This window comes from Erinaceus europaeus, chromosome 3 (assembly GCF_950295315.1).
Source record: "Erinaceus europaeus chromosome 3, mEriEur2.1, whole genome shotgun sequence".
Taxonomy (NCBI): Eukaryota; Metazoa; Chordata; class Mammalia; order Eulipotyphla; family Erinaceidae; genus Erinaceus; species Erinaceus europaeus.
In genome coordinates, this window is record NC_080164.1 from 26133135 (window position 1) to 26152990 (window position 19856).

Sequence of the window (19856 nt, forward strand, 5' to 3'; positions counted from 1 at the left end):
CCCAACTCCAGGGTGTGTGTGTGTGTGTGTGTGTGTGTGTGTGTGTGTGTGTGTGTTTGTATTACTGCCACCAGGGTTATCATGTGGTGCCAGGAATCACAGCTGGGGCCTGGGACATGCAAGTCTGTCATACTGCCACCCAGCCGTGGTGTTAGGAATGTGTTTAAACCCTGCACTGCAGGACATGCTCAAGACCCTGGGTTTGAGACCCAGCTCCCCATGGGAGCACCATAGATGGCGCCAGGGAAGCTCCATGGATAGGGGCAGTGCTGTGCTATCTGTTCTCTCTGTGCCTCTCTCCTCATGAAAAAGCCTCACCCAGTGCTCTGCTTGCCTCTTTTTGTGCCTACACATTACCAGCTTAAGTTTGCAGCATTTTTCTCAGCCTTCAAAGCTGTGTTAACCCTCCATGAAGTAAGAAGGGTGAAAACAGACAAGCCTTAGTCAGTCAGCAGCTCCAGCTTCTGGAAACCAGACACCAGATCTGCTGGGCTAGTGTGGGGGTGCCTCTTCCCAGGTGCGTACTCTCTGGGTTGGAGAGAACGCGACCAGAGCGCCAGCCTGGGCTGCTACTCACTCAGCGACGCGAGGGAGATGACTCAGGAACCAAACACATAGTGCGAGGTAATGCAATCTTTTTATTGATCAGAGAGCCCAAGCTTTTTAAAGGGCAGACCCGGAAGTGGCAAGTAGGAAACGGAAATCGCTAGAGAAAGGCAAAAGGGGGCTGGGAAGGTAGAAACTTCCTTAGCAACTGTTGCAAGGGTTTTAACTGGTAGGATTAATATTACCTTGCAGGTAGGGAGGGTCTCAAGGGTAGAAAGAAGATAGATCAAAGGAATAGAATGGGTGGGGATCTTTCAGGCAAAACAATGATTATGTAGATAGGCCATAGTACCAGGAGTGCAGGGTGCTTTGTGAGGCTCCTCACAATTTCCCGACATCTCCCCCTTTCTTTTTAATCTAATGGCCATAGTATCAGGAATGCAAGGTGCTTTGTGAGGCAGGGAGTCTGATAGACGGGGCAAACCTTTGGGGTTACTCCTGTCCCTCCTTGTTCAACCTCTCAGTAGAGAGAGAGACTGATAGGATAGGCACACTCCTCAGGTCAAAGCCTGCCAAGCTCAACCAATCCTCACAATTTCCTGACACAGATCCAAGCAGTCCTCTATGTCTTATCCTCATGGAGTCTATAGAGCTGGCTCGTGCCATCATAAAGTTCTTGGGCTCATGGTAGCAGAGTGAAGGTGGCCTGAGGCTCTGTCAGCACCTGCCTGAGGTCCTGAGCCAGTGGACAGAGCTGGGGGAGGGGCGCAGGAAGGGGAGCAGGCTCTCCAGTATGAGTACAGGGCTCTTGTTCTTTCTCCAAATACCTGTCTTGAGCTCAGCCCCACATGCACCTGCTCTGGGTCCCCTCCATGGTGTCCTCCTGGAATCCCAGTGAATATAAGTGATGGCAAAGGGGACATTAGAAGGGTGCTGGTGCTAGCTGGCTACCTCCTGGCCCCACCCCTCCATCCCATGTGCAGGAAAGGTGCTCTAGCTAGCTTCACTTCACTGTCAAGTGACTGAAACAAGATGGATCTTTTCTTTCACTTTTATTTATTTATTTTATTTTTGAGAGAGGTGTAGAGAAAGAGAGAGACAGAGAGAAACACTAGAGCACTGCTCAGCTCTGGCTTATGGTGGTGCGGGGGATTGAGCCTGGGACTTAGGAGTCTCAGGCTCAGAAGAGAGTCTGTTTGCATAACCATTATGCTATCTCCCCCACCCAAGATGGATCTTTTCTATTAGAAAAACTGCGCAGCTGACTTCTGATGCACTGAAACTCTGATATGTCAGCTGTTCCCCCAGTCAATCCCCCCCACCCCACCACTCCTGGGGGTGACACTTGCCATGTGTCCACCCCTCTAGGTCCAGTCTCTTCCCCCAAAGTGTCATCTCCCTGGAACTACTGTCACTGGTGGCCCAGGGTGGACGCTCACACTTGGGGGTTCATTCCTGACTTCCTGGTGGTCACCCAGCACAGCAGCCAGCAGAGGGACAGGCTGGCCTTGTTGGGGACCTAGGCTCACCCACCCTCCTTGTTTCCCCCCTTCACCCCTCTCCAGGAGTGATTGTGTATGCCATTGGCGTGGCCTGGGCCTCCCTGGACGAACTGCGAATCATCGCCAGCCCCCCGGCCAAAGACCACGTCTTCTTTGTCGAGGAGTTCGAGCACTTGCACCAGGTGGTCCCCAGAGTCATGGAGAACATCTGTGCAGAGTTCAACATGCAGCCCCGGAACTAAAGGTGCAGCTGCCCCTGGTGGCCCTGCCCCATGCCAAGCTCGAGAGACACCCCTGGGACTCTAACTGGATCCCTGCAATGGCGGGCAGAGAGATGACTGAGCGCAGGTGGCTTTCTGTACTCACTACCTGCCTTAGTGAGAGGCTTCTCCTTGCTGCTTCCTCCCCAGATGCTGGGGCTCTGCAGCTGAGAACTAGCTCCAGCACTTACCCCAGGGCTTCTGCCTGGCTCCTCATTAAATGCTAGAACCCTCCCCAAGCACCCAGACAGGAAATGCTTCATTAAAGCATGCAGGGTGTGACCACAGAGTCCTGAGTTGTCCTCCCAGGGTCTGTCTCCACCGTGCTTGGTCCCTGTGTCTTCAATTATGCAGGTCCCTCACCCCTGGGGGGTTAAGGAGACAGCCCATTCCTTTACGAGAGATTGAGAGAGAAGAATAAGAGGGGGCTGAGCAGTGGCACACCTGGTTAAGCACACATAGTACTAAGCTCAAGAACCCCAATGAGGATCCAGGTTCAAGTCCCGAGGCTCCTTGCACATGGTAATATATTCAGTTTGAGTCTTTAATAAATTCATGTAAAAGTTCCAAGCCTTGGTAGGATCTGGTTTGTTTTTAGCTAAGTGTTTACCAATCTCTACAGTTTAAAGAGCAAGGTGGCAGTTCAAAAAAAAAAAAAAAAAAAGAAATAGATGAATGAAAAACACATTTGGAGGAATTAAAGGAAGCTTTCTTAGCTTGAGTCCTGAAGACGGCATTACCTGTAGACATTCTTAAATAAATCTCTTTATTTTCTGGAAAAAATTAGGAATGGAGAAAATTAGTTTTACTTTAACTTGACTTTTCTTCTGAGGAGGGTTCTAAAATAAGTCGCCTGGGAATACTGGCCTCTGGGTATTTCTGAACCAAGAGCTCTTTGTGCTGTGTTGCTTTTGGTCACCAGGTCCAGAAATTTCCACAGAGAGGTTCTCGCTGCAGGCAAGGCCCAGTTGCCTGAGTTTTATAGAGTGGAGGGAGGAGCAGCCTACCTGAGTACCATCTCTGAGAGACTTACCTGAAGCACTACTCTTCAATGGCAGAATAGAAAAGCCATGACAAGCTTGCCAGGTATGACCCAGCCTCGAGTCCTGACACACAGAGAACTGCCAGGGCACCAAAGGAAGCTTCAGTGCCATGTTGTTCTCTAGCTCTGTCTTTCTCTATCTGAAAGAGAAAGTGACTGACCTCCTGGAGTGGTGAAATACTACATGTGTGAGGCTCTGGCTCAACAAAAGAGATAGAGATAGATAGATAGATAGATAGATAGATAGATAGATAGATAGATAGATAGATAGAGAATAGACTAAGAGCACAAAGTGACTGACACCATTATTACAGAGCTGATAGAAGCAGGTTTAAGTTCAAGTCCGTCTCAGAAAGAAATTAATAATCTAATGTTGAGGGACAGGAGTTACATGGAAAGTGAAATGAGAGTGGTGATAGGTGTGGCTTAGAAAGGTGGATGCTGGGCTTGGGTGTTAAAAGCTAGAACTGTGGGCTTTGCTCTGTTTGTACAGGTCATCATGTGAGTACTAGCTTCTCCCTCTCTCTCTCTCTCTCTCTCTCTCTCTCTCTGTCCCTAACATGTGAATGTTCTCAATTTTCCTGAATAAAATTTAAAATTCCTGAAAATCATGTTCTCTCCTCTATTGTTTTTTGAGATAATGAGTGACAACGTTTTTAAAAAGATTTTAAATATTATCTTTATTTTATTTACTGGATAGAGACAGCCAGAAATCAAGAGGGAAGAGGGTGATAGAGAGGGAGAGAGAGAGAGAGACCTGCAACACTGCTTCAGCACTTGCAAAGCATTCCCCCTGCAGGTGGGGACTGGGGGCTCGAACTTGGATCCTTGTGCACTGTAACATGTGTGCTCAACCAGCTGTGCCACCACCCGGCCCCAGCAAACTCTTTAAATGTCATTTCCCCATTTTCTGGGCGGTACCCTCCAGGTACTTCCTGTCCCTCAAAACTAAGAAATTATGAGGTGACTCATTGGGTAAAGCTTTGAACTCACAAACATGAGGTCCCCAAAACAATGTTCAGCATCACAATTGCAAGAGTGCTGCTCTGGTTCTCCCTCCTTCCCTTTCAAACAGTAAATAAATAAACTGGGGCGGGGAGGGGTATAGCATAATGGTTATGAAAAAACCTTTTATGGGGCCAGGTGGTGGCACACCTAAGTGCAAGGTCCCATGCAAGGATCCCCGTTCTAGCCCCCAGCTCCTCACCTGTAGGGAGGTTGCTTCACTAGTGGTGAAGCCGGTCTTCAGCTGTTTCTCTTTCTATCTCCCTATCTTCCCTTCCCCTCCCAATTTCCCTCTGTCCTACCAAAAAAAAAAAAAAAAAAAAAAAATCAAAAAATGGCCACCAGGAGCAGTGGATTCGTAGTGCAGGCACCCAGCCCCAGTGATAACGCTGGAGGCAAAAAGATGAGAAAAAAAAAAAAAACTAAGAAAATACAATACATTTTAAGAAGGGTTTGTAGAGATAGCACACATGCTCTAGCACTTAGGACTTGTACAAAAGAGGTACCAGGTTCAGTTCTTAATACTACCAATAGCTCTAATCAAAACATACATACATATAAATATTCACACACATATAAATTAAGTAAATGCGATAAAATCATGCTCCGACATTTAAAGAGTGCGGTAAGCAGGTCCGAAGGTGTCTCTCTCCCTCTCTGTCACTGCCCCCTTCAGTTTCTCTCTGTCCTATCCAATAAAGAAAAATGGCCACCAGGAGCAGTGGATTCGTGGTGCTGGCACCCAGCCCCAGCAATAACCCTGGAGGCCAAAAAAATATATATCTAATTAACCCCATTCTAATTCCTTCCTTTGATAATTTTTGTCTTCTATCACTTTACTCCTGATCAGTATGGTTAGAGATGTGTCATACTTTTTTCCTCAAAAATAATCCTGTTCTCATTGCTTTTTGTTTTACATTTTTAAAAACATCTGCTCTTATCTTTATGCCCTTTGTTCTGCTGACTTTTTTAAAGTGTCCTTTATCCTTCCTTGTCCTGTTTCTTAATGTGAAAGTGAGCTGACTGAATTTATAGCGCTTTCTTCTCTGTGTGTGATTTCAGTGTTAGCAAGTTCCCTCTACATTGGATACATCCCACAAATTCTGGCATGTTGTGTTTTCGTTTTCATTTAGTTCAAAACACTACCCCCCCAAAAAAAAAACATTTTAAGTAGATTTCTCTAAAAGAGCACTTCTGGTTTCACAGGAGGGAAAAATCAAGCAAGAAATAAAGGGTTCTTCTATACTTCCATAATTTATGAACCCATAGCTTATATAGGGTCCGCTCAGAGTTATAAAATCTATTGAATCGTTGGAAAATACATGACACATTTCTGCATAGAAAAACTACGCCATGACTTTTCTTTACAATTTTATCTGTTTATTTATTTACTTATTTTATTTGATAGAACAGAGATAAATTGAGCAGGGGAGGAAAGTTAGAAAAGGAAGGAGAGACAGTAAGACATCTGCAGCAATGCCTCACCACTTGTGAAGCTTTCCCCCTGCAGGTGGGGACTGGGAGCTTGAACCTGGTTCCTTGTCTATAGTATTATGGACACTAAACCAGGTATACCACCACCCAGCCCCTTCATCATGACTTTTCCAAAAACTCAGTATGATTGCTGACAAATGTATCACATGCCTCTGTCATTACAGCATCACACATTTTCACGGCAGATAAGAGTTGGTTTGCTGCTCCTATCCACTCCTTTTGCCTCCCTTGTGCCTGGAAACCACTGATACTCTTTTTTAAAAATATCTACTTATTTATTTATTCCCTTCTGTTGCCCTTGTTGTTTCATTGTTGTAGTTATTATTGTTTTTGTTATTGATGCCGTCGTTGTTGGATAGGACAGAGAGAAATTGAGAGAGGAGGGGAAGATGGGGAAGAGAAAGATAGACACCTGCAGAACTGCTTCACTGCCTGTGAAGTGACTCCTCTGCAGGTGGGGAGCTGGGGGTGCTGATATTCTTTTAAATTATTTTTTATCTTTACTTATTTACTGAATAGAAGCAATCAGAAACCGAGTGAGATGGGGGTGATAGACAGGGAGAGAGACAAGACACCTGCAGCCCTGCTTCACCACTTTTGAAGCTTTCCCCCTGCAGGTGAGGACCAGGGGTTGAAACCTGGGTCCTTGTGCCCTGTAACATGTGTGTTCAACCAGATGATCCACCACCCTGCCCACCACTAATATTTTTTCTATTTCCATACTTTTGTCTTTCTAGAAGGTCAAAGACCTAGATTATAAAAATATGCGATCTTTTCAAATGGGCCTTCTCTTTAAAACAAGTATTCATTTGTTTTTTTTAATGTTTTTTATACTTATTTATGTATTCCTTTTTGTTGCCCTAGTTGTTTTATTGTTGTAGTTATTGTTGTTGTTGTAATTTATGTTGTTAGATAGGACAGAGAGAAATGGCGAGAGGAGGGGAAGACGGGGAGAGAAAGACACCTGCAGACCTGCTTCACCACCTGTGGGGAGCCGGGGACTGTTCATTTATTTTTAATGAAAGAGAGAGTTTGAGAAACACACCAGAGTACTACTACTCAGCTCTTATTTATGGTGGTGCTGGGGATTAAATGTGGGACCTCAGAGCTTCAGGCTTGAAAAGCTTTTGCAGAACCATTAAGCTGCCTTTCCAGGTTAGACTGGCTTCTCTCACTAGTAACACCCTCTGAATTCCGCCTTCACTCATATGGTACCAGGGATCAGACACAAGACCCTCCATGTCTTTGTTTTTACTAGAAACAGAGAGCAATGGAGAGGGAAAGGAAAGAGGGAGGGAGAGGGAGATGGAGAAGGAGAGGGAGAGAGAGAGAGACCTACAACTGTTTCACAACTCCAGAAACTTCCTCCCTGCAGGTGGAGACAGGGTGCTTTACCTGGAGTACCAGTGCCTGGTCCCAGCTGCGATGTCTTTTCATAGCTTGGTCGTCTAATTTTTTAGTGCTGAATAATATTCTATTTTAATATTTTCTGAATGTGGGAGTTCATTTACCGATTCACCTACTGGAGAACATTTTGGTTGCCTCCAGGTTTGGGTAGTTATGAATAAACTTGCTATAAACGTGTGCAGAGTTTCATGTGAGTATTAAGTTTTCAACTTAGTTGGGCAAATACCAAAAACACATGATGGCTGAACCAAATGGTAAAGCCATGGTAAAACTTTAGTAAGAAAGTGCCAAACTATCTTTCAGATTGACTGTGCCATTTTTCATTCCCAAAGGCCATGAATGAATGTTGCCATTGCTCCACGTCCTCACCAGGCAAGAGATATATATATATATATATATATATATATATATATATATATATATATTTTTTTTTTACTACAAGTATGTTGGTTTCCAAATGTTTGGGGGCATAGTCCAGACATCTTTTATTGGCTTCTCAATTAATTTCCCTGTGGCCAGTGAACATACTGAGTACAGTCTGAATCCTTTCACACTTGCAGACTTGTTTTATGACCCAGAATATAGTCTTTCTTGGTAAATGTTCTTGGCACCTAAAAAAAGGAGAGTACTTTGCTGTTGTTGGATGGAATGTTCTATAACTGTCAATTAGGTCAAGTCAATTGGCAAAGTTGTCCAAGTCTTCTATATCCTGTCTGATTTCCTGTCTACCTGTTTTGTCAATTGTTAAGAAAGCTGTGTTGAAATCTCCTATAAAACTGTAGAATTGTCTATTTCCCCTTCATTTGAGCAGGTTTGAATCCAATTATATTGAACCTCTGTTAGTAGAGGCTCTTGAGGAACTGAACTCTTAAGCATTAGGAAAATAACCTTTGTAAGCCTGGCCACATCCTTTTCTCTGAAACTTACTTTATATGTTATTAATAGTCACTCAAGTGCTTCTTCAGTGTGGTCCTCCCCCTCCCTTTTTTTTTTTTCCTCTTCAAGCATTTTACATAGGCAAGATCTCTCACTCTTGACCTAATCTGGCACTCTGGCCTTTTAAGTATGGTAGTCAGGCAATTTACATTTACAGTAAAGGGGGTAACTTAGCCCCACTGAATAAGCTCAAACTTGCCATCTTGGAGTTTGTTTCCTATGCGTTATCTTCTTGGCTACTCTTTTCCTTTTTCTGTCATCTTTTTGAATTGACCAAGTAATTTTTTATTATTCTATTTTTCTCCACTGCTAGTTAATTGTATATGCTTTTAAAATGAGTGGTTTAGGTTTAAATGCATATAGTCTATAAATCTCTATAAACACATCACAGTCTGCCTTCAAATAGTTCTAAACTACTTCACACACAGCTTACAAAGCTACAGCAGCATGGCCCAAAAGGTGACATATTAGCTAGAACACTGGGCTTAAAAACATGAGGTCCTGATTTCGAACCCCAGTATTATATGTGCCAGAGTGATGCTCTGGTGTTCTCTAACTCACTCACTCTCCTTCTTTGTCATGGTCAGAAATATTTTTTTAAAAAAAGAAAAAGAAAATAACCTCTAACAGTATAATTCTAGTCTTCTCCTTTCTAATCTCTGTATTATATTCAAACATTGAACTTCTATGTTTATTTCATAGCTCTCTACATAGTTTTAAACTGTCAAATGTCATTTATGGTGGTTTAAGAAGCAACAAGTAATGCTTCTTATTATTATCTGATATCAACTGTCTTCTGCCCAGAGGACTATCTTTAGTACAGTGGACAGTGAGGAGAACCATAGATGCTGTGTGTCTTTGCCTTTGCTTTCAAAAGACATTTTTACTTGACATAGAATTGCAAACTAACACAGGTTTCTTTTTTTCAGTAAAGATAAACCACTGCCTTCCAATATAGAAATATAGTTATAATAGCATTTGTCATCTTTACTAATTCCCTCCTATAAGTTATTCTGGGTCATTTTTAAAAATTATTTTTCTTCTTCATTTTGGAATGTGCTTTACTGCTTCTCCATGTGCCTTGTAATGAGCTTCCAAACCCAGATTTTACCTGGCTGGGTGCTGGACGTCCACGTGCGTGTACCAGCTGAAAACAAGCTGCTGCTCTCTTAGGTCTTTCTTTCAAGCCTTAAGGCAGAACAAAAGTAGCCTTTAGTGTAGGACTGGGTTTTTTTTTTTAATGTTTACTTATTTATTTCCTTTTGTTGGCCTTGTTTTTATTATTGTTGTCATTGTTGTTGTATAGGACAGAGAGAAATGAAGAGAGGAGGGGAAGACAGAGAAGGGGGAGAAAAAGACACCTGCAGACCTGCTTCACCGCCTGTGAAGCGACTCCCTGCAGGTAGGAAGCCGGGGGCTCAAACCTGGATCCTTACACTGCCGGTCCTTGCGCTTCACGCCATGTGCACTGAACCTGCTACACTACTGCCCGACTCCTGACTGGGCTTTTTTTTTTTTTTCACAGTGATGAGACAGAAAAACCCTCTGAGCCCTTCACCTAAAACCTCCATGTTTATGAGATTATTATGAGATTATTTATAAGTGTACAGAACAGAAACTGTTCCAGCCTGTGTGACCTCATGGGGCAGTAATGGTGCCTTCCTCTCCTGAAAGACTTTCCTCAGCCTCGACAGGCTGCTCACACGCTTCTCACTAGCTGAGGACCTGGCAGAGCCTGCTCAGCTCACCAGAGCACTCCCATGGCACTCTGCCCTGAAGACTACTCTCCCTGAGGCCAGGTGATGGCGTACTTGCTCTTTGCCATGACTCATTTATAGCTAGCAGCTATAGAACATGATTTTTGCCAGACACTCCTTTAAGTAACTCCCTATACCCACTCCCCCCTTGTGACTTTGTGTTCATTTGTTGTTTGGTCTTGACATCAGACTGATGTCAGCCATATGCTGATTAAGTTCATGTCCCATAATCCATTTTGCTCACCGTTAAGTGAACAGTGTTCCCAGCACACCTGTGGAACTGCCATCACTCATTTATAGCTAACAGTTAGTCTAATGAACGATGACAATAATTTGCAGGGTGGTATGAGTTGTGGATTGCATAGAAAGCTTGAAAAAATTAAGAAGATGTAATGATTTGATAGTACACATGCACACATAAAGGGAAGAAGGAAGTCCTGTATCAGGTGTGAGCCAGTGAATGGTCTAAAGGTAGAAGAACTTCAAACCTTGGGTCCAAATTAATTTCTTAATTAAAAAAAACTACTTCCAAATAAAAAGAGAAACACAAAAATACATAGTGAACTGTTCTGGTTAGCACCAAATTTTTCATCTGCTAAAATATAATATTTCCCAGACCATTTGATCAAAGCCAGAGCTATAATCCCAATACACCATAGACAAGCAAGGTGTCACTTAGCTATTAGGATGAAATACCTGAATCAAGGATTCAGAAAATTTAAATAAATAAATAAGCAAACACCTGAGAAACATACTAAAAAGCACACATGCTACTAATTAGAACAGACTTTCAGAGGAAGAAACTCAAACTCACAGAAACAAGAGTGCTTAGTCTGTGTGTGTGTGTGTGTCTGTGTGTGTGTGTGTGTGTGCACGCGTGTGTGTGTATACATACATTTATTTTCAAAAGATTGGAAGGCAAACTCAAATACATGAGTTGTTTTTTGTTTTGTTTTGTTTTTTGTCACTGGGGCTCGGTGCCTGCACTACAAATCTACTACTTCTGTGGCCATTTTTTCTCTCTTTTTTTTTTTTTTTTGGATAGGACAGAGAGAACTGGGAGAGGGGAAAATAGAGAGGGGGAGAGAGACCTGCTTCACAGCTTGTGAGATGAGCCCCCTGCAGGCTAGAACTGAGATCCTTGCACGGCTCCTTCTGCTTCATACTATGTGTGCTTAACCCAGTGCACCACCACCAGGCCTTCCATGAAATAGTCCTTCACAGCAAAGACTTGCCCCTCCCTAAAATGCCAAGATGCTCCCATAAAAAAACATTCACTGATGTGAATTGTTCTCTAAGATAGATGATATACTACTTAGAAATAAACAAAGTAAGTGATAAGGGTTATTAATGTTGGAAATACTAAAATGAAATTTTTATTAATAGTACTAAGTTTTATCAGCAAATGCTAAGGACTGAAGAGACAGGGAAAGGGAGAATATAAGAATACTTAAGCATTTGTTTAGGGAGGGGAAGGAAAAGGAAGTCTCATTTTGTCATAGATAGGCAGCTAGTGATAAAGTAATTTCTTTTTTCTTGTATGACTGCAGGACAAAACACTAGGAAAGAGGAGATCATCTTTACTGGGAGAAAAAGGTCCAGTAGAAATCTCAAGCTAACATGGAAAATATTAGGAATGAATAATGACTTGATCATGTTTTTTAAAGCAAAGAAGAAAAAGAAAATAATTAAAAAATAAATAAGGGGACCAAGCAGTGGCGCAGCTAGTTAAGGGCACACACACAATATGCTGGAACCCTGGGTCAAGCCCCTAGCCCCTCCTGTGGTGGTGGGTGAAACAGAGCTTCAAGTGTCTCTTTTTATGACTTTCCCTATCTTCCCCTTTTCCCTCCATTTCTCTCAGTCTCTATCCAATCATTCAATCAATAAAAATTTAAATGTACTTTTTAAAATAAGGTAAAATATATATAATTGGGGGTTGAGCAGTTCGCAGCGGTTAAGTGCACATGGTGCGAAGCTCAACAACTGTCGTAAGGATCCCAGTTTGAGCCCCCGGTTCCCCACCTACAGGGGGGTCGCTTCACAATCGGTGAAGCAGGTCTGCAGGTGTCTATCTTTCTCTCCCCCTCTCTGTCTTCCCCTCCTCTCTCCATTTCTCTCTGTCCTATTCAACAACAACATCAATAACAACAATAACCACAACAACGATAAAACAAGGACAACAAAAGGGGAAAAAATAGCCTCCAGGAGCAGTGGATTCGTGGTGCAGGCACCAAGCCCCAGCAATAACCCTGGAGGCAAAAAATAATAATAATAATAATAAATAAAATTTAATCCCCCAATAATTTTTTAAAATAAAATTATATATTATATATAATGTATATTATATTATATATAATTGTATATATAATATATAATTTTTATGTATAAAAAATCAATGAGTATTCCCACTGGAAGGGGAAAAAAAAAACACTTAGCAGATTGTTTAGAAAAAGAGGCCTAGAGGCCAAGGAAGTGACTCAGTGGCAAAGCCCACACATTCCCTGTGAGGGCCTGCATTCAGTCCCAGCATCTCATGGGAGTGCCCAGGACAGGAAACCCCATGGATAGCTAGAGTGCTGTGGGTTCCCTCCCGCCCACCATCTCTACATAATCCTGTGTGAAGCCTCAATGCATACAGTTTCACTGCTGTAGGTTGCTTTTTCATTCAGATAGAAGATGTAGAGACACCATATTCGCTCCCAGGAGGTGCTGGGGTTCAAACCTAGGCCAGATGCATGACATGGCATCGCCCAGAGAGCTATCTTGCTCGCTAGCCCTGTCTACAAATATCAGAAGCCAGGATGGAGTGACTTAGCTGTCATACACATATGAGGTACTGCATCCAATCTTCAGCTTTTAAAAACGAAAGTGGGGAGGCAGGAATAGGAAGCCTATAGAAAGTAAAAAAAAAAAGGAATAAGGATGGAAAATGGTGGACCGAGTCAAGAATACAAATGTAAAAGTATGAGACAGGACATATAAAAAGTAAAGACAAAAGGCATTATCAGTGAAGAAGCTATGAGCAGTGAAGCTAAGTAGGTCCAGTGACATATCAATAGGAACTAATCACACAAAGTACAACGTACCGACATGTAAAGAAGGCTGGAAACACTGAGAGACATTTCAATCATTTGGCAGCTCTGAGCTAAAAACAAAAAATGGAGGGGTCCTGGTGGTGGTGCACCGGGTTAAGCGCTCACGGTACTAAGCACGAGCACCTGTGTAAGCTCCCCACCTGCAGGATGGACACTTCACAAGTGGCAAATCAGGACTGCAGGTGTCTTTCTCACTTTCGATCTCCCCCTCCCCTCTCAATTTCTCTCTGTTCTAGCCAATAAAATGGAAAAAAAAAAAAAGGCCTCCAGGAGCAGTGGATTTGTTGTGTCAGCAACAAGCCCCAGCGATAACCGTAGAGGCTTAAAAAAAAAAAAAGAGGGGTGTGGTGCACCTGGTTAAGCACTCACATTACAGTGCACAAGGACCCGGGTTCAAGCCCCTAGTCCCCACCTGCAGGGGGAAAGCCTCACAAGTGGTGAAGCAGTGCTGCATATGTCTCTCTGCCTCTCTCCCTCTCTGTCTCCCCCCTTTACTCCCTGTGTCTCTCTGTCTATACCCAATAGTGTAATAAATAAATAAAATTTAATAAATTTATAAAAAATGTCTTTCTTTAAAAAAAAGGCAAGGGGGGCCGGGTGGTGGAACACTCAGTTAAGCACACAGGTTACAGTGTGCAAGGACCCAGGTTCAAGCCCCGGTCCCCATGTGCAGGGGGAAATCTTTGCAAGTGGTGAAGCAGGTGTCTCTCTGTCTCTCTCTCTCTCTCTCTACCTATCTCCCCCTTCCCTCTCAGTTTCTGGCTGTCTCTATCCAATAAATAAAGATAATTTTAAAAAATAATAGAAAGGTAAGGATATAGAGTTGAAAATTGACACAACTGGGGAGTCAATTGACACAACTGGGCAGGTAGCGCAGCGGGAGAAGCGCACGTGGCATGAAGCGCAAGGACCAGTGTTAAGGATCCCGGTTCAAGCCCCTGGCTCCCCACCTGTAGGTATCTATCTTTCTCTCCCCCTCTCTGTCTTCCTCTCCTCTCTCCATTTCTCTCTTTCCCATCTAACAATGACAACATCAGTAACAACAACAACAATAATAACTATGACAACAATATAAAACAACAAGGGCAACAAAAGGGAAAATAAACATTAAAAAAAAGAAAATTGAAACAACTGAATGGAAGATCTATTATCCAATAGATAATAAATCTAATAGAAGAACTGAAGGTAGGTTTATGAAATATTTATAAAAATCAACAATATATTTGGAATGAAAAAGCCTTCAAATTTAGAAAGTATTCAATGTTTACAGGAGATGATCTGATTTAAAAGAAAATCAATTAGAAGTGCTGAAAAAGGTTGTTTTGTTGTGGTTGTCTTGCTTTCTTTTTACCAGACAACTGCTCAACTTTAGATTATAGTGAAGTGGGGAACTGAATTTAAGATCTCAGAGCCTCAGGCACAAAAAGGGTTTTTTTTTTATTTGTTTGTTTGTGGTTTTTTTGCTATGTCCTCAGCCCAGGAAAAGAGAAAAAAAAAAGTTTCTTTTTAGTCTTTGAAAATTAACAAAAATGTGAGCCAGGTGGTAGTGTACCAAGTTAAGCTCATAGTTCAAAGACAAGGTCCCAAGCAAGGATCCCTATTGGAGCCCTTGGCTCCCCACCTGCAGGGGCGTCACTTCACAGGCGGTGAAGTAGGTCTACAGGTGTCTCTTCTCTCCCCATCTCTGTCTCCTGCTCTTTCAATTTCTCTCAGTCCTATCCAACAGCAGCAACAACAATAACAGTAACAACAACAGGAAAAAAAGAAAATTAACACACATATGATAACCCTTACATAAAAAAATTAAAATTATAAAACTACACAGAAAAAACTACAAGAGGGGAAAAGAAAAAAGAAAAAAAAAACCTACAAGAAGTGGGAGGGGGAAGATTGCATAGTGGTTATGCAAAAAGACTCTCATTCCTGAGGCTCTTAAATCCTAGGTTCAATCCCCTAAATCACCATAAGCTAGAGTTGAGCAGGGCTCTGATAAAAAGAGAGTGTAGGGGGAGGAGGAGAATGAGAGGGAGGGAAAGGAAGAGCAGGAGGAGAAAAGAAGGGGGGGATAAAAAAAAAAAAAAAGAAAAGAGACTACAAGAAGCACAAACATATAGCCCTGTAGGGGGAAAATGCAAAACAACCTAGAAACACATTCGCTACAAAATACAATCAAAATGAACCCAAGAAGTGACTGTTTCAAACCAACAATATTGGAAAAGCAATTAAAACTTCTTTAAAGAAAAAATCTCAGGACCAAAATCTACATAATCCCTTAAAAGATGACTTAGACAATTCTGAGCTCTAGAAAATAACAGAAGAGTGGTCCGGGAGGTGGCACAGTAATAAAGCTTTGGACTCTCAAGCATGAGGTCCCGAGTTCGAACCCCAGCAGCACATGTGCCAGAGCGATGTCTGGTTCTTTGTCCTCCTATCTTTCTCATAAATAAATAAAATCTTTTTGAGAAGGAAGGAAAGAAAGAAAGAAAGAAAGAAAGAAAGAAAGGAAGAAAGAAAGGAAGAAAGAAAGAAAGAAAGGAAGGAAGAAAGAAGGAAAGAAAGAAAGAAGGAAAGAAAGAAAGGAAGGAAGGGAGGAAGGAAGAAAGAAGAAAGAAAGAAAGAAAGAAAGAAAGAAAGAAAGAAAGGGAAAGAAAGAAAGAAAGAAAATGATAAAAGAGTTCTCCAATTCACTTTATGGAACAAATATTACTTTTTTTTTTATTTTATTTATTTATTTTCCCTTTTGTTGCCCTTGTTGTTTAACATTGTTGTGGTTATTATTGTTGTTATTGAGATTGTTGTTGTTGGATAGGACAGACAGAAATGGAGAGAGGAGGGGAAGACAGAGAGGGAGAGAAAGATAGACACTTGCAGACCTGCTTCACCGCTTGTGAAGCGATTCCCCTGCAGCTGGAGAGCCGGAGGCTCGAACCGGGATCCTTAAGCCAGTCCTTGCACTTTGTGCCATGTGCGCTTAACCCGCTGTGCCACTGCCTGACTCCCGCAAATATTACTTTCTAAGGATATTTTATTGGGAGATATAGATATAAAATCAGCCCATATCTGTGTCCTTGGGAGAAGTACTGCAAAACTGTTTAGTTGCCAAGCTATTTTTTTACACCTAGTAAAAGTCTATAAAGAAATTATTCTAATCTCACTTCATAAATATGCATCTTAGAGTTACAGATAAAAATGGGTAAGTAGGAAGATGGGCAGTAGAGCAGCAGGTTAAGTGCATGTAGCATGAAGCACAAGGACTGGCATAAGGATCCCGGTTTGAGCCCCCGGCTCCCCACCTGCAGGGAAGTCGCTTCACAGGTGGTGAAGCAGGTCTGCAGGTGTCTGTCTTCTCTTTCCCCCCTCTCTCCATTTCTCTCTGTCGTATCCAACAACGACAACATTAATAACAAAAATAAAAGCTACAACAATAAAACGAGGGCAACAAAAAAAAGTCCTTCAATACTATATATATATTGGCAACTGGTGTCCAGACTTATAAGAAAATAACACTTTGGGGGTCAGGCAGTGGCACACCTGGTTAAGCGCACACATTACAGTGTACAAGGACCCGAGTTCAAGCTCCCAGTCCCCACCTGCAGGGGACAAGCTTCACGAGTAGTGAAGCAGGGCTGCAGGTGTCTCTCTTGTCTTTCTCCCTATCTCCCCCGCCCCTCCTAATCTGTCTGTCTCTATCCAATAATAAATTAATTTAATTTACTTTAAAAAGTTTTTTTAAACAAGAAAGAAAATAACACTGTGACAAATGCAACTTTACTCCAAGGAGGCCAGGGTGGTTTTTATGTCAACAACTCCACACACAATCCATCTAGCCCGAAGATTAAAAGAAAAACAAACACAACCATTAGCCAAAGCTGCTGAAAAGTCACGTGAGAGAATTCAGCAGCTATTCCTACTAAAATCTTTCATGGTTAAACAGGAAATAACTTATTTAAATAAGATGAAGGTGGTTTAACAGGTAACAACACGAATATTCTAAATAACTACACCAAGGATCTCAACTAAAGTTAGTAACCAATGCCTGTTATCATTATCACTCAATATTCTATAGAAGTTTCTAGACGGTGGTCGAGAAAGGAAATGTTTCAAACATTGGATACAATTATTTCTGTGAATGTCACAATGTTCATTTTAAGGACCCTACCTGGCATTACTGAAAACTGCAGGGCTGAGGAAACATAGCAAGTGTGTACAGTTAGTTTGCTGTATGTCAGATTAGGGTATGTACTAAACAGGCTTTTATTCCCCATTCCCCTCAGAACCAGAATGTGAGTTGTACCAGGCAGGATTCGCTTGTCCTCACCCTGCAGGCCTCACAGCATCGAGGAAGGTCATATTTTATGTATAATATCTTCTCCAGGAAGAACTTGTAAAACTTAGAACAGATTTCTCTTGTTCTTGATGTTCACAGCAACAAGTCTGAATTCAGGAAGTGAACACCAGCTATTGTTGGAGACTTTAGCAGGTGTTCTGTGTCCATCTCAAATCTTGGTGATTAGAAGACAGTGACCCAGGGCCAGGTGGTGGTGCACCCAGTTGAGCACACATGTGCAAAGACCCAGGTATGAGCACCCACTTCCCACCTGGGGGGGGGGGGGACCACCAGGTGGAGTTTCACAAGTGCTGGAGCAGGTCTGCAGGTGTCTCTCTCTTTCCCTCTCTATCTCCCCCTCACCTCTCAATTTCTCTCTGTTCTAGCAAATAAAAGCAAAAGGGAAAAATGGCCACTAGGCATGGCGGATTCATAGTGCCAGCATCAAGCCCCAACAATAACCCTGCTGGTAAGAAAGAAAAGAAAAGGGGGGTGGGCGCTAGCGCAGTGGGTTAAGTGCAGGTGGCGCAAAGCACAAAGACCAGCAGAAGGTTCGAGCCCCGGCTCCCCACCTGCAGAGGGGTCACTTCACAGGCAGTAAAGCAGGTCTGCAGGTGTCTCTCTTTCTGTCCCCATCCCAGTCTTCCCCTTCTTTCTCGATTTCTCTGTCCTGTCCAGCAACAACAATAATAATAACAACAACGATGAACAACAAGGGAAGGCACCGAGCCCCAGCAATAACCCTGGAGACAAAAAAAAAAAAAAGAAGAAGAAGAAGAAGAAAGAGAGGGAGGGAGGGAGAGAGGGAGGGAAGGAGGAGGAAAGGACTGAGAGGAAAAAGAAACGGAAGAAGGAGAGTGGGAGGGAGGAAGGGAGGGAGGAAAAAAAAAACTCCAAGGGAAAAAAGGGAGAGAAGGGCAAAAGAGAAAGAGAAAAAACAAACAAACAAACAAAAACAAGGATCTCTAATTCCCCTACCTTACAGATAAGTAGTTCAGAGGAATGGGCTCATGTAAAGCCTCATGGCAATAAATGTCCCGTCCACCCCTCCCAGTGCTGAGACTTAATGGAGCTGTAACTTAACGGCTAAAGAAAAGGGGGCGATGGTGCTTACACAATGGGTTTACTATTATTTTGAGATTTAGTACAGTCACTTTTCCTTCTTTCGTTACTCTGATTCAATGAACTCATCAAACATCTGGTGGTTGCCTCTCACGTTTGGCTATTTTATTCCTGAAGCAATTAAGCTATTAGGGGGTGGCCTGGAGCCATCTGGGACCTGCTGGCAGGAAGCAGCAAAGCCAGACACCAGAGCCACCCCTGGGAGAGTCAATATGCTAATATTACCATCCCATATTAGGGACAAAAAAAAAAAAAAAAAGCAGCCCTAGGAATGTTCTGGGAGATGTGATGCCTGTCTTCCGCTCCAGAGCTGTTCTCCAGAGGCCTTTCTGCACAAACTTCTACTCAGAGGAGACTCTTAGCTCTCCAGAGGGAAAACACAGGCAGTCTGGAGGAAGACTAGCATCTGGGGGTTGTAAGGAAAAGTGAGGAGCCTGGTCTAGGCCCAGGGCTGCAAAGGATCCAGACTTAAGAAGCAGTCTGTCCAAGAGGTGCTATGTGTTACGCGTGCCGCCCAGCCCAGCTCAGCTGTGCTCAGTTCCAATGCAGACAGGACTGCAAGGCCTTAGCCCAGAGAGAGCACTTTATTTCTTCTACCACAGCACTACTCAGCTCTGGCTTATGGTGGCGTGGGGGACTGAACCTGGGACTTTGGAGCCTCTGTCACGAGAGGCTCTTTGCATACCCACTATGCTGTCTCTTCCTCTGCTATTTATTTGTTCATTTATTTATTGGTGGAACTCAAGGCCAGCACTACAAATCTCCCACTTCCTGTGGCCATTTCCCCCCTTTTTCATTTTCTATTTTTATTTGCTAGGACAGAGAGAAATTGACAAGAAGGGAGATAAGAGAGGGGGAGACACCTGTAGACCTGCTTCACGGCTCATGAAGCTTCCCCCTGTGGGTGGAGAGCAGGTGCTCAAACCCTGGTCCTTGTGCGTGGTAGTACGTGCACTTACCCAAGTGCGTCACTGCCTGATCCTTTGAGCATCCACGTAGCAACTTTCAGAAGCTCCAAACCCCTCCCCTGCCAGGGTGCACATCTCTGTCTTGGAATAGTGAGATTACCCAGGGATTGATAGTTTTTTGTTTTTGTTTTGTTGTTTTTGAGCATCGCCACAGACGTCACACTTCGAGCAGGTGGTTGGCTACTCCCTCCACCAACACATAGCTACTGAGTCTTTTCTATCAATAACTGCTTAGGTACCAGGAGAGCTGCTGAGGAGGAAGTAAGGAAACCAAACTCAGTCCCACCTTAAGCAGCTCATACAAACAGAAGCCATCACTTTGATTTTGTTAGGTGACACATGCTGACACAGTCCTTACTAGGCAGAATCTGAGTTGGGGAGAAGAGAGACTC

At 43.0% G+C, this 19856-nt stretch overlaps 1 protein-coding gene across 1 annotated transcript in view; it reads left to right on the forward strand.

Moving 5' to 3' along the window:
* Nucleotides 1–2590, forward strand: part of VIT (vitrin) — a 73849-nt gene extending 71259 nt beyond the window's left edge. The window contains exon 13 of the mRNA XM_016187214.2: nt 2112–2590. Coding sequence (XP_016042700.2) covers nt 2112–2290 — 179 coding nt within the window. The 3' untranslated portion in view covers nt 2291–2590. The remainder of the gene's footprint in view (nt 1–2111) is intronic.
* Nucleotides 2591–19856: the final 17266 nt, after the last annotated feature.